This window comes from Callorhinchus milii, unplaced genomic scaffold (assembly GCF_018977255.1).
Source record: "Callorhinchus milii isolate IMCB2004 unplaced genomic scaffold, IMCB_Cmil_1.0 Scaffold190, whole genome shotgun sequence".
NCBI lineage: Eukaryota > Metazoa > Chordata > Chondrichthyes > Chimaeriformes > Callorhinchidae > Callorhinchus > Callorhinchus milii.
In genome coordinates this window covers 57068-72905 of record NW_024704931.1, presented here as the reverse complement: position 1 = coordinate 72905, position 15838 = coordinate 57068, and the positions used below count along the sequence as shown (strand labels likewise).

The following is a 15838-nucleotide window of genomic DNA, read 5'->3' as shown; positions in this document are numbered from 1 at the left end:
ATGACGTCACGAGGCACGGCTTTTCTCGCGCGCGCGATGACGTCACGAGAGACAAGTTTTTGTTCCCCTCACCCCCGCGATTACGTCACGTTTTTTCCCCTCACGCCCGCGATTACGTCACGCGCCACCTGTAAGTCCTCTCTCTGGCGCGCGCGATGACGTCACGAGACACGGCTTTTCTCTCGCGCGCGATGACGTCACGAGACACACGGCGCGGGCTCGCGCGCGCGCGATGACGTCGGCTTTCCGGTGGCGCGCACGTGACCGCGCAGGGAGGGGGGGGCGGGGCGTCGGTGGCGGTGACGTCACGCCGGCGAGACGCGGCCTGGCGATGGAGGGTTCTCTCTACAAATGGACAAACTACCTGAGCGGTGAGCGGCGCGAGTGGAGCTGAGCGGAGGCGAAGGGAGACCCGTGGGGTGACGGAGCTGTCGGCTCTCGGTACTGCAAGCGGCGCCCCCCGACACTGAGCGGATCGTCTGGACGCCGCTCGTCGTCGTAACGGTTCCGCCGTCTTGTGGTTGTGGCCCCCCGGGGAAAGTGGTGGACGCTGATTTTGTTGTTGTTGTTGTTGAGCCTCCATATCCTCTTGTCAGCCCTGCTTCCTCCTCCAGCATCACCACCACCACCGCCACTCGACTCGGGTCGTGATCGTCAGCGTTCACCCCTTCAACCAACTCACTCCTCCTCACCCTTTTCCTCACTCCCAGCCTCTCACCCGTCACCACTCGCGACTCACCTCTTCATTCTGAAATCTCACCACGAATCTCTCCTCATCCTCAACCATCCACCCCCACTACATCACCCCCTCAGCCCGATTCTCTCGCCCTGTCACCACGTCCTCACCTCACCCCAAGAGCGGTTCGACGGCTGTGTAGTTGTGAAGTCGGGACAGACGATCGATAACGAGGATGTGAGGTGCTTGTGGCACCATCGAGACATGCGACATGTCGGGGTGCCACTGTTCGATTCGTGCCCTCTTCAGATCCATACGAACGAGAAGATGCGTGAATGAGAACACGGCCACATTCCGTAGAGCTTCAAGGTAGAGATGGTCAAAGCACTTTCGAGGCAGCGTAACGCGGCTCTGTGCGAATACACCGCAAAGTCAGATTGGTTATTTTAAAATTAAGCAAGACGACTTGGCTTGTTGGTTACTGCTCTAGGCGTTGCAATAGCCCTCTCAAGCATTGACGTCTTGAAATCCTTACCTTTTATAATGACATGTTAGGCCATTGGCAATCATTCTGTTTAAAGTGAGCAGAGCGTCGTGGTGGTGGCTTTTACGTCCACAATGGGTGTGCCAGGACAGGCATATGAGGGTTGAACTTTGACACGTGAAAATAGCCTGGCATTGAACGTGATGGTTGGTGCCAGCAGCATGCATTGTGAGACTAAGGAAAAGTTATATGACACTGTTTATAGTTCGCCATGGGCTGCTTGGTTTGTCAAGGCTTAAGGTAACCCCCTGTCCAGTCTGGCTTGACAGGGACGTCTCAGACGTGTGGTGCTGTAGGTGATAAAATCAACGCTGCAATCCCAAGTTCTGAATATTTTAACGCCGGCTTAAGGTAGTTTACAGACAATATAGTGGAAAGGCTGTATATACAAGAATGTTGCTCCAAGCAAATGATGGCAGTGGCGTTTTGTATACAATGTTTTGTATCGGTAGGTTAGTACAAGGGCAGTGTTTCCGAAGAACGTTAGGGTTCTTAACTTGTGATGTTCATGTTTGTAACATATTTTTCAACAATGCCAAGGGCAGTTTAAAGTTATTGGTATCATTTCATATACAGTACAATACATTCTTGTCATAGAAATAACTAACAGTAGTCTGGTTTACGTTACGTGCAAGTAACTATAATATACTGTATTTACAAGTAACATGTGATTATTCTCACACGTTGCATCGCGTCATATACATTTCACAGCATCCACACATTTACCTATTGTCCAACCAAGGTGTCAGTGTCTGCACCGTCATTCTCATGACACGGATTCTGAGATAGCGACAACTTTTGAATTGCTTCATCCAGCAGTGGACTGACCATGACAAATGATGATGATGGCAATACGGATATGCCACCTATTGGCTGGCCGAGTGATCTGCCAGCAAAGCTGGTACAGTATATTTCGATTCTTGTCTTTGAATTTTGACAGAGAATACAGGTTGCATCACTTTGCTCAGGGAAAACTATCTTTGGCAAAGTGCTGATTGTTAAAAACGTCGAACCGGTCCATCAGCCTAAACCCGAGTGGCGCGTTTCTTGCCCTCCATGGCTCTGAAATGTTTATCACCAGCCTCCTCCACTGGCATATCAGGCCAATGTGAAATAAGCTTTTTATCATCCCGGTTGACTAGTGCCCATTTCACATTATTTCACCATATTTTTGGTCCCATTGCGACAATGTAACTATATGACAGGTTTAAATAACTAGGTAAAATGCGACCTATAGGTTCACATGCAATTTAAGAGACCAACTAAATAACACATTCCCTAAAGATAGATGAGTTGTCAATCAGTGATGATAATATTTGTCTGTGTGGGTCTTTTGGTAATAATGATTTTCTGTGAGTTCAATTTACTATAGTATAATGTCAATAATTGTATATGTATGTTTCATAAACTACATGTCTAATTTAGTTTCAAAGACAATGCATATATTATCAGAGTGTGTTTTTGGTTTGCATTCTAACCACAAGTATTGTAGTTAATGCATACATGATTCCTTGTAAAAGGTTTCGGTTTGGTGTTTTAACATCTCAACACCTGTTTTGTTGCCAGATAAAAGGGGAAAACCTATTCTCATTGTCTACTTTAGTTCTAAAATCTGTGATCACAAATAATGACAAGCTGTAGACTAGTTGGGATAATGTCTTCCATAGGGTTATTATCCATTGTGTTTTTTTGGCAGCAAAAATGTTTATCACTACAAAATCAATATGTATCTCTGCAGCAATAGTATTGTGCGGGTGTATGTGCAGGTTAGATTTAGGATTAGCCTGTAAGGAAGAATCCTACCGAGCCTCTAATAACCTGTAAATGGTGCATTTTCCATCAGGAGTTCTATGACTTATGACAGATAGTAGATAATGAGTGTTGAGGGGCTGGTTACAGTAATGATTTACTTGGAATACTGAAGTTGGTGCAGTGATGCGAGATTTGTTGTATTGTTGATGGTTATTGCTGTATTGACAGGTTGGCAGCCACGGTGGTTTGTTCTGGATGGTGGTATTCTCTCGTATTACGACTCCCAGGATGATGTCAGTAAGGGCTGCAAGGGCAGCATTAAAATGGCAGTGTGCGAGATACAAGGTGAGTGCTCTGTTACGATGCACAAACTGCTAATATCTTATGTACACAAATGCTTTTCACAATTGCAAGGCGAGGTGATGCATTTGATCATCACCGAAGTCTAAGAAATACAGTAATGGGAATATAATTAGGACAGCACACTTAGGCATGTTCTGTTATTATCAATATCATATGGTATGCGTGGTGGATGGGGTGAAGCCTAATGTACAATTTTGAAAAGCACAAACCCTATGAAGTTCATTATTTTAGAATTAACTTCGTGTTTTATTAATTTTGAAGGGAAAGCAGTGGAATAAGATTATATTGGTAAAGAATCTGATTCTGAAAAAATATATTATTGATCAATTCGTAAACATAATCAGGCTTACTTTTGTTTGTAACTTGCATTATGTGTTAATATGAATGTCTGCATATTCAAATAGTAAAAATAATCCCTTGAGAGAAACCGAACTGTTAAGAAGCCAACATAGAGCAATAAACCTGGTTTTAAACAGTCTCTGCTATCTCCCCCATGTTCAAGTTCACGTTTAGGAGTTTTCATTACTCTGCATATGTCTAACTCACACTTTTCTTCCTCTGAATTTCCCTCATCACAGCCTCCCATCACCCATGTCTGCATGAAGCACATGTTTGTTAAGCATCTGGGGATATGGCCATATTTATACACTTTACAGATCCAAATCATATAACAATAATAATACTTTAATTGTATATAGCGTCATTCATGCCAACAGCATCCCACAACGCTCTGGAATGCTGAATAGTGTTTAATAAATTGGCATCAATGGGATATAGAGCACAATGCAGTGGTCATTGTAGAACCGGTGGCATCGTGTCTTGTGTCTGCGGGCAGTGCATTCATCAGATGGCACGCGTTTGGATCTCGTCATCCCTGGGAGCAGCACTTTTATCTGCGGCCATGAACGCCGCTGAACGCCAATCCTGGCTTGTGGCCCTGGGCAGCTCCAAGGCCTGCCTGCATGACAGCCGCTCCAAGAAAGAGAAAGGTTGGGATATACACACTGATCGACTCGTTAAATACAATCACTTGTTATGCTTATGATACATCAAATACTGCATAAAGACACATTATTTTAAGTAATATGCAAACGGTACCGTTAAGCTAATACAATGAATGTCATCGAGCCTATGAGATATGAAAACATGGCTGAAACGAACCAATTATTTGAATCAAATTGCGTCCCCATTCTCAAATAAGCATTTGGCTGATGTCATCTCCATTGCCTTTCTTCAGGCAATTATGGAAATTAGATATTCTTTTCGCCATATATTGGTTTCTCCACAAGATAATGTATTTTGAATTCCTAGAGATTACTTTCATCATTGACCCCAAAGAGACGGTAGACTGAGCTACCCTTGACTGCGATTTTTACATGAAATTTTCTGTTTCTGTACTATACATAGCCAACCATGCTATTCGGAGGTGCGTAGCAATATTATTTCAAGCTTATGTAATAATAATATTAATAACAATCAAAAGTAGAGCACATGATATACATTTATAATCTTTCAATGGGGCTATTTAAATGGTTTAAATTCATGCATGACATATATGTAGCCATAGAGCCTTTCACATTTTGTGGCCACAATAATTGATTGCAGATCCTTTAGCCTCCGATCACATGTGCGTAATGTTTTCGATGTAGATTGTTGAAACCAAATACTTGACATTTTGGAGGCCAACCAATGGTTTGAACAATCTGGATTTTGGAGATATTTTTTACCATTGATCAATCAGGTGCTCTTAAAGACAAATTAATTTTTGACTTAAAGCTTTCGTGACGGCAGGAATTCATATTCCTTGGGTCTTTTGGTAAAGTCATGTAGATAGGTTCAAATTCATGAAAATAAAATTAACAAAAAACTACGACGTTTCGATCACAACACAAGCGATCGTCATCAGGAAAAAAACAAACCGAAAGACCCAAAGAAGACAAATTGATGTAAATACCATTAAAATACCATTCTTCTTAGCTTTTGTAGACTGGATGTGGCATTTCAGTCAATGCAACCAAATTCAGTCCAAATAAAAAAAACAAGGCTTTAATAAATAATATGTAGAAAGTATTTGCACTTTTCATGAACATAGAACAGCTATACTGAGATTGCATAAGGGCAGTAGAAAATTACAATTCAAAAGAGGAGTCGAGCGAGGAGGTACACTCACCACGGTTACTTTGAGCAAACATTGAAGATATTTTTAGAAAACTGGAATTGACAAATACATGCATAAACATTCATGCATAAACATTCATGGAGAGAGGATAGCCATCTCAAATTTGCTGATGTCATACAATCAATGAATGTTGCATAGAAGCCTGAAAAATTTAGCTCAAAATAAATATTAAGTAAAAAAGTATATACAAGTTTGCCAAGCATAATCAATTGTTAAGGACAACATTTGAAAAACACGACAGAATATATACAAGCTGCAAAATTATTAATAGTTTATCTGTCTTAAAATTATGAAAATGAACATCATTAGGTTTTGGAAAACCAAATTTGTTAATGAAAAGCAGTGTATCTATGTACCTGATGAATTAATTATCAATCAGTGCTTATTTCCCGGTGTGACATAGGGATCGTAAACATCCACAGTGACAAAGAAAATTAAGCAAAAATTGGAAAGTGTGCAAAGAAGTATGGATAGATTTATTCTTAAAATTAAACTGAGAAGCAGTAATAATAAAGCATGGACCAGGGAGCAAATGTAAATTATTCACTTCATATTGACATCATATTGATTTGATGGGCAGAATATATCGCAAAAATTAATGATCACCAATGGATGAGACTAGTGATGGAATGGTGGAGATATGGGGCGTTGCGATCAGTTAGTGTACAGGAATGAGCTGGATTGCAGTGTCACATGACTGTGAGAAATGGTGAAAGTGTGGGGAAGCCTTCAACAATTTTGAGATTTGTGGATAGCAAATGGCTGATGATGGTTTTGAATTAAAATTATAAAAAACTTTACATATAGAACTAGTATTTTCAGCATATGGAGGGAACTCTGTAAGACTTTGCTGGTAATGTTTCATTTTGAGGGTTAATTTTCATTTTTGTTTGTGCAGAGATTAGCGAGACCAGCGACTTCCTCAAAACCAAAATGTCAGAGTTGCGACTCTACAGCGACCTGATAAAACAGCAGATAAACACAGTGCGGGAGTCCCTCCAGCCAGGAGAGAGTCGGACACGGCCTGACATGGAAGTAAGACTGCACACCTGTTAATGTTCATCAGATCATCTTTCCTATGGTGTCATATAATTGGGCTTTGTTTATGTTCTCATTTTTATTAACAAGTGTAATTACTCTCATGCACATGCATCTCTATAAACATAAACAAAGTCCCTCTGCTTCAATGGCAGCCGTTTACCCCGTTCTCCGATGTGCAACACTCATTATTCCTTCTCTGGAGATCTATATTACCGTTCTCGTTACATCTACAATTCTGTATCCTTCCCTTCCACCCCCATGTAACTATATTGAATTATATGGAGGTGTTTGTGTTTTTTAACATTGGGTTTTTTTCAATGATAAAGTTTATCTAAAAACACATTCTAAGCTGTGCATCGCTCGCTTTGCAAAAGTAACATGAGTTTTCCTCGTCCTACTCCGCAGCACTCATACATTGCCTGTGTTTTCAGAAAATGAATGAAGCATCATCACTGCTGGATGCCACATGCGGCACGTTTCTAAAGACCCTGGAGGAGTGCATGATCATCGCCAATTCCAGCTTCAAGCCAGAGCTCTTCCACTTCTCTCCACCACCTTCGCCTGTATCCCCTGTCTCTCCTGCCTCCGCTCCCTTCCATATCAATCGGGTAGGTCCGTCCGCCAGGACAAGGAGCCTAATTTCTAAGGGTCAGCATGAAACACCACCTGGATTTATGTACAAATAAATAGATCAATGCATTTTTAAAGAAACAAATGTAGTGCTGCATTTCCATATTATATCTGACTGGGTGACACTACGGTTAGAGTAATCAGCTCACCCTGTCACCGCTTGTCTAACAGTCATTACACTGGCATTTTCATGTTTTAAACCTGAAACAGAAGCCATTTGTTGATGTTGCTTATTTATTGCTCCCAGTTTTAAGGTTACAAACATTTAAAAGCAAACAGCAATTGAAGACGATTGCTTGTGTTGCGATCGAAACGTCGTGATATTTTTATTATTTTTCTATCTACGTGGCTTTACTGAAAGACCCATAGAATATGTATTCCTGCAGTCACGAAAGCTTTAAGTCAAGATATTGGTTACTGTTTTATGATTACAATGTTTCAAAGCAGTCATAACTACCCGATCACACTGATGCTATGGCAGATTGATGAAATATTTTTGGGAGCAGATCGGTTGTTTTGTACATTCGTTGGGCGTTGGTATTTGTTCTTCCTTCAACTCACCTTAAAAAAAATAGTGTCGTACATTAAAAGGACTCTTCAGTTGGAACACAAGTTGGCCTCATCACTAACCCACAATGACCTCTGTGATGACGTATGGTCAAACAACGCTCATGTCCTACACAGCATGAGGAAGTATTGTGTGCCAGCAGTGAATTGACAAAGGCCTGTATGTTTTTCAGAAATTTGGAATGAGGGCAAGGGCTCTCGTTTAATTATTTATTTAAAAGTTCCTTGGATAACTGTGTCCTGAGGGTCTTGCTTTTTGTGATAAAAAAAAATTTGCACAGGTACAGACTATAAAAAAAAGCATTTTACCTAAGTGCAACATCGTAATTGCTGTGTAAGCTTTAACTTACCGACTGCCTTAATAATCATACACATAACCTTTCAGTAAAGAAATGAACCATGATGACATTGACAGATTACAGAAGGCCTCTCAAAGTCACCCTTGGAAGTCCACTTTCCAGTTGGCCTCAACCCTATGGGCAGTAATGTTTAAATATTCCTTGTCTTGGACTGGAGCCATTGTGGCATTTTTTAGTATTCTATTGATGCAATACAAATATAGTTTAACACACATTGCTTAATAGTGCTTGTTGCTAAATTCCAACTCTGCTCAACAGCCTGTCATTGAATAATTAAACAAAGCTGGGCATCTGTTGCTCCACAGATGTGTGTGATGTTGACAAGTTGAAATGGCCCAAAATTGTCGGGAAAATGACCGCCTAATGTTACTTGTCTTGGGACCACTGGATCATATTTCCCAAAAAATATGCGTCTGTGTGTGTGGTGTATATCTTCACAACTGAAAACATCATTCATTTGAATGTTATGAAATAACTTACAGGGAGTGCATGCAAACCCGTATTTAAAATTAATTGGACCAGTTATGGTATTTCATGTCTGCTTAAAAGCAGGCCTTGTAGACTGTAACCACACAATAATGTTAGTGTCTAAAATTGCTGTTAGAAAAAATTTCTCTAAATGAATGCAGTGTTTTGTTAACTCATGCAGCCCTCTCAAACCTTTTGAAATACCATATACGCTTGCGTTTCCATTTAACTTATGTTTATTTTCAAATGTAACATATAGAGGTTATAACAAATTGCGTGCATTATTCATTTTTACATGTATACATTTTTATTTTCTTTTATTATAATTGTTCTCAAATTAATGAATCGCTTACTTTTTACGTGGCACAGTAGATTCTAAAACTATTTCTACAGAGATTAAAGGATTGTCGTTAGTATAACCATGCTAACGTTATTAAATGATGCATTAATTTGTTTAAAATTGTCTTCCCCAGATCAAACGTACGAGCCAGCCAAACTTTGGGTCCCTTGAAAGGTTAGTCGATGTTGTTTGATTTTGGTTGTTATATAATTGATTGTTATTAATTTATGAATCTGAGAAAGCTACACATAGCGTTATTGTTTTGTTATATTGGATGTGTACTCGGGCTTGCTTTGATAATAACAAGCAATGGCTTTACATCTATATAAAGGATATTTGTGATTGTGTGTCTGTTTAAAAGCGTAACGGAGTGTGCCTGCTGATCGCGGGTAAAGTGAAATACAAATGTGTTGCAGGTCTAAGGTGTTCTTCGCACAGCGTTGCTTTATTATTTCAGTCGTTTACTGCTGTACGCATTCTGAAAGTTGTGTGTCTGCTGCAATCGCGTGTATGTGTACCTATGGACGCGCGTGCGTTTGTGTGGGGTAGTGTCGCGGTTAGCGCGCTGCGCTACGAACCCAGCGACCAGAGTTCGATTCCCGCTCATGGCCACCACCATGACGATTATTTGAACCGGTCCTGGGCCTCCCCTAGGTCGACTCGGCCTCAAACGAGTAACTCGTGTGGTGTGAACATCGCTACTGGGGAGACAAAGGCGGCCGGGCGTCGTGAATCCAAGTCCCAGGCGAAGCCGGGTAGTAAAGCTAGTTGTTAATAAACTGTCTTACTTGAGATGGCTTGTGCTTGAGTTGAGACGTTGAATGTGCTTCCTCACTTTGGGTCTGAGGCGTAGCTTGCAACTTTTCCTACAATGCTCAATAACTCAACATTTGACCACTCATGTCAATAATTGTCAATGACAAACAGCTATGTGATTCCCATTCTGACATTTATCCATCCAGCAATCCTAGGCATTAATAAAAGTATCAATGCCTATTTGCGAAAAATGTAAATGCAATTTGAAATAATTTGCTGCAGCAGTAATTGATTTTTATATTTCCTTTTAACTGGTGCATGAAGTCATGCATTATTTAACATAGGCACTGTACAGTGAACTTTGGTCATAATGCATCGCTCTCAGGACAGGAAAACTTAATCTGTATTTTCCAAAAAATTTAAGAAATTATAAGCATCTCTGTAAATTCCAGCATTGGTGATCATGTCAGCTGGTGGCCTTGTTTCAGTGATGAAACTCAGTATTCATATGGCAGGAGTATCTCCCTAAATTAGCATTTTTTACTGCTTTGCTCGCGTTCTTGTTTAAGGCACGCGACTCAAACATGGAGGATGGACAGCAAGCAGCAACATCAGCAGCATGGAGGCACGACAGTTGTGAGGGATCTGGAAGAGATGGCATCGATTCGATCCCTGAGGCGGCTCCAGAGGCAGCGATCCCCGTCACAGACAGATGCTGAGCAGCACCTCCGCGCGGCCACCACTGCGCCAGAGGGTAAATGGTGACGCGAACATGTTGCATTTATTGGATTGACAGATGATGATGTGGTTCGAGTGTGCGACTTGCATCCGGAAGGTTGTCAGCGTTGCCGTAATCCCGGTGGGGTTTGATTGAGCAGTTTGTCCCTTCAAGATTCAGGATACGTTAACAGCGATTTTCGTGTTAATTAACTGGGACTTGCCATAGGAATGTGGAATCCATACGAATGGCTGACTGATAATAGTTTTAACAAAATACAATGTTACGCTCACAAATAACGGGAAGGGATGGCTCCTTTCATTCTTTTGCATCCATGTCATGTAACCACCACATCAATTAGGACTCATCAGAAGAGTACAGCCATCACTGTTCACTGCTTCTGGTAGCCCCGACATATGGAGAGGATTTACACCTACACTTTAGTGACTCCCGTGAACATTGCTTAAAATTCAACAATTATTCAAATCCAACACTTTCTGTAAATGATGAAAAATCCATTAAAACAGGAAAATGTGTGCAGACAGGAAACATTAAACAACACACAGAGGAGTGCTCACAAACAGCAGTAAAGTACAACTCCCATCATGCCTTGCATGCATGTTATGTGACCACCACATTGCATATATTATTGCATATACAATGCTCTTAGCTTTGCATCAATAGAGATACTCATATTTATTTAACTCTGACTTTACTCGCCAGTTGCTGAATGTAGAATATTTGGAGGGCGGTAAATTTATGTACATCTGCTGTTTGGGCAACAAACAAATTGGTCAGGCTGTAAACGTTTGGATATTAATCAGGTCCGTGCAGGCCACTCGGGTAAATTGGAGGATACAAATATGGTGTTATTGAACCTTGTTTCAACTAGACCCAAGGATATTGAGTATTGTGAACCGTTTGTCAAGTGGGTAAGGTACACATGGTAGAGAATTTGTACCTTAGAATATGATTTTAAGACACGTTCAACAAGATGGATAGATTCACTTTGATGGTCATAGATAATTACACCCTTTGATTTTGTGGATAGAGGATTGAACAGATCTAGAAATTATTTAGACATTAGATTGCAGAATATATTCGGCCAGTGGATGAGAGAATACATTCATGAAGGCATTGTGATGTGCAAGCTTTTTTAACCATCTGCATCAACTGAGATGGTTAAAAATTGTTACGTAGCATTTATATATTGAAATGTAGTGTATGTTGGATATGATGCCCATGCATCATGTTCTCATGCTTTTAGTAGATGAGTGTGACAAGTGGGGACATGGATAAAATACCGAAGAGCTTGATAATTAATTAACCGTAGTGGATGTTAAACATGGTGGCTGAAACGTAATTAAGAAACAGGAATGTCACATTCCTGCTTAGATGTTGAACGATGTGGGATGTTAGATTCTGGATGAATTGTAATACAATCGCCAAGGTGTGTGGATTCGGAAAGATTTGCTTCTTTACATCAACATATATGAACAGCAACATTATTGTTTTTTACACAAACTGCTAAATCATTTACAAATGTACAATATTTTCAAATGGCTCCGGCTTATGTCGACATATCCTGTAGAACAAAAAAATCTGTTTGCATTTTAAGTGAGTGTTTTGCATAATGTTTTATTTCACTAATGTAACAACAAAAACTGCTTTTAAAATAAATCTATTTTGTGACAATCTTAACAAGGTTTTTCTGTAAAAAGTCAAATGTAATAACAAGAAATAAAAATTCGCTTATCATGTATCTTTCATTTTCAGGTCAGAATTCAATTTCGGCTACCGCTCCATCAGAAATGGACAGTGTCCAGTGCTCGGCAGAGCGTGCAGAAGAAGAATCTGAAGACTCTCTATCTCCACACGATTTTAAGGATGCCAACGGAGACTTAAATGGGTCTCATGTGATTTCAGAGCAAGCACTTCCACAACCCGACTCTCCAATTGGTGTGTAGCTATAGAAGAAGTAAATGCTTTAATGGGACCATCACTGAGTGTTTATATTCTACCATGCTTGTGTCAGAGTGGCAGGTCTGCTTTGGAACTTGCAGTTGCCATTGAAGCTTTGTGATATCATACAGGATGTATGTGTGTGAAAGGAAGATTGTAAGTTATTGTGTTTTTCCCCAGTGAATTCATAATTGTTCTTCAGCCAAATAAACCGTGTTAAGAGGGATAAGTGTATTTTAGTAAAAACAAAACCAAAACAAAGCATAATTTAAATGTGAACTTTCATCTAGGCACACATTTTTCGTCTGGTGTTCATGTGTGTTGTGTATTACATATTAGAGTCCTGTCAACTCATTTTATTCAGGGTTCATAGGTTGTATACATATTTTAGTGCTGCAACCAATCAACGGCTGTTTTTGACATCAAGAACTAAAACATTTCAAGCATTTCACTGCTTTACCAACAATGGGGCATTGCTCTGAACCACGAGTAGAAATGACACATTCCAATGGTCGGGGGACCATTCTCCCATTGCAAGAATTCTGTTGACTTCCCACAAAGGGGACTCATTTATTGACCCCAGAGGGATGATCAACTGAGTCAACCTCCGGCTGGAATTTGAATTTGCAGTCTTTCAATTGTAAGGTGAGCGCTCTAACCACAGCACCACCTAGCTGGATAGCCAAAATTATTTAGGTGAAAGTAAATCCAACAAACATAAGCCTATCTATGAGCTGAATTCATAAAATAAGCCTATGTACTTGTAAAGCACTTATGGCTCATGGCTTTGGTTGGAGGTTCCACACATTTTTTCTCAGATTTTACAGTATCAGGTGAAACAGCAAAATAAAATGTAATCTGTAATATTTAATTCTCCCATGCCAGGTGGTGACCAGACTGATTCTCCTGTAAATCTATCTGGACTTAATCATAGTTTGGTTAAGTAGGATCGGGTAAAACCACCAGTCATTCAATTAAAATTTCTACATGCATTACCTGAAACTAGAAATCTGAAAACAGTGTTTGCCAATCACCTGTTCTCGAGCCATGTATGGAGGCTTTTCTTATGCATTTAGTTTATACATATATCCATGTATAATGTGTTCTCTAGATGCGTATATTATACAAGCATACGTGTACAATTATACATATATAAATAAATACTTATTCTATTTATGGCAGTCTGGTTTTCATGGTCAATAACTAGTCCTTTATCTGTTGCAGCCCTAAAATGTGTTTGTTACAGAGTTTATGTTCTGGTATATGCAACGTCTAGAGTCGCTGGGTAAGGTAAATGAAGGCTTTAAGAGTGCATCCACAACATGTATTTGTTGCTGTTACATTGCTAACGTGATTACACATTTCCACACCAAGTGTACTGGTCTCTTTGAAGCACATTGTATTACACATGTACCTGTGTGCATGTACATCTCTTGTCAATCCACATCTGGATGAGGGCCTTCGGACACCCGCGTGGGTCACGACGGGTTATTTGACTACACTTCGTTCTGGGGAGTGCTGGTTGGTGAATGTGTGGAACATACAAAAACAACAATGTTTTGCTGTAATAGCCTTTGCTGTCCATGTAGCACCCACAGTCTGTAACACCTGTATTGCATGGTGTTGGCCCATCCAAGCACTATCCAAGCTCAATCCTGCTTGACTTCCGAGGTATCGTGGGATCGGGCACATTCCGGGTGATTTGGTCGTAGGTGTGATGCAATATATAGCACTACATAACTACTGTTACCTGTGATAACGGGAAAAATCAGTTGGACCATCGTGACTTGTATCAGAATAGCTCATGGCATAATATCACTACAACCCCTACCTTGCCATGCAGTGTTGTATATTGTGTTTGAACTGGCCCCAGTTTATAAACGGATCTTGTAACTCACGCGCACTGTGCATTTATATATTGTTTGTACAGTGTAGTTTATGCATAATATCGGGTTTGCTATTGAAATGTTGCACTTTTTATATTTCATAGCACTTGCACATACAGGATGTGAATTATATACATTTTATAATGAATATAAGAATTGCTCAAATAAGTTGATGATTTTGCATATAAAGATGGGTGGGGGGGGGGGAATACTGGATACGGTTTTAAGTTTGTGCCACTTTTAAAAAAGTTACACTGCCATTTCTAAAGTGCTTAGCAGTAAGTATCGTCCATCAATATTTTGCTGTTCCACCCATATCCCATTTGAGAGATTTGTTTTCATCCAAATGACATCATCTTGAAGGCGTCTTAAAGTGTCGTAGAAAGTCCTGCTTTGGATGTTGGGTCATAATCCTTGCTGAGTTTATCTTTAGTGGTGGTTGTAAAAGACTGATAAGGAGGATATTTCAGATAAAGTAGAGACGTTCTAAAGCACCGCTGTGCTTTTTTACGGTTCTCTGTGCCACAGGTGCCTCATACACACAACTTTTTTTTTAACAAATCTCAATTCACAACTCGTGTGTTTGTGAAACCAACCCAACCCAGATTATATGTGAAGCGTTTTGAAAATGATTTTCAGGCTTTCATTTCCATTGTACGGATATTTTTTTCACGTGACTGTTGCTACCCCTGCAACATAGAAAAAAATAATTAAAACATTTGTCCAAATGGCTCAAGTTACAGATACAATTTTTGTGAGTTTTAAGTTGAAAAAATAAAACCCTGACAGAAGATTAATAAAATGATACATTTCAAATGTGTGTATACAGGCACAACTTTTAATAGTGCTCAGGATGTGTTCTTGGTAAATGGAGCGCTATATGACACAGCGCTGTAGGAGGTTACTATAACATGGTTCCAATGGAGATGCGTTACCGACCGTGATTTTTTTTTTACATTTGAGCGATATGAGGGCTTCCTTGGGGTATCAATAATAGCCTTAATAATGATACTGTACACATGATAAATGTATGAAAGCATTTTATAAATAACAATAATCACTTAATTTATAATGATATAAACAAATCCAATATGATTTACTCACCAGTGCAATCGGAGCTTGCGTAACACGTTCCGCGGGAAGCGAAACAGTACTTCCTAATGTCGATTACTCGATCCATGGATTGCCAATTAATCGACGCAGTGATTAGCCCTCGATGATTCGATACTAACGTCGCTTTCAGATCGACTGAGCAGGATGAATACAATAACCTCGATTAAGGTTCCACAAGACCATATGTAGGCAAAGACACACACCTATTGGTTACGCCATGCCGACTTCAATATATGGGATGATTCGCGCAGGAATATTCCTCCAAAACAAATATCGCTATGAGAGGCAGTGCTCCAAGAGATATGTCTGTATTTGAATAGAGCATTTGCGTGAATAAGCTTTTTTTGTTTTCAATCAACCATTTTTACGTCATAGCCAACCAATTAAGGCACCATATAATTAATTACATTTGGCATTTGTGCCATTATAGCACGATGCTAACACAAAGATACTGTGTTTCACATACTTGGTCGACAGTAGTTTA

The 15838-nt window shown here is 40.0% G+C and overlaps 1 protein-coding gene across 1 annotated transcript; it reads left to right on the top strand.

Annotated features, from left to right (window-relative positions):
* Nucleotides 1-331: 331 nt before the first annotated feature.
* Nucleotides 332-12360, top strand: LOC121851889 (pleckstrin homology domain-containing family A member 3-like). Its single transcript, XM_042345976.1, is given in 9 exon segments — nucleotides 332-371; nucleotides 3201-3317; nucleotides 4171-4225; nucleotides 4227-4324; nucleotides 6413-6549; nucleotides 6987-7163; nucleotides 9053-9093; nucleotides 10245-10429; nucleotides 12170-12360. Coding segments are annotated over 9 exon segments (1041 nt in total).
* The last annotated feature ends 3478 nt before the right edge of the window (nucleotides 12361-15838 follow it).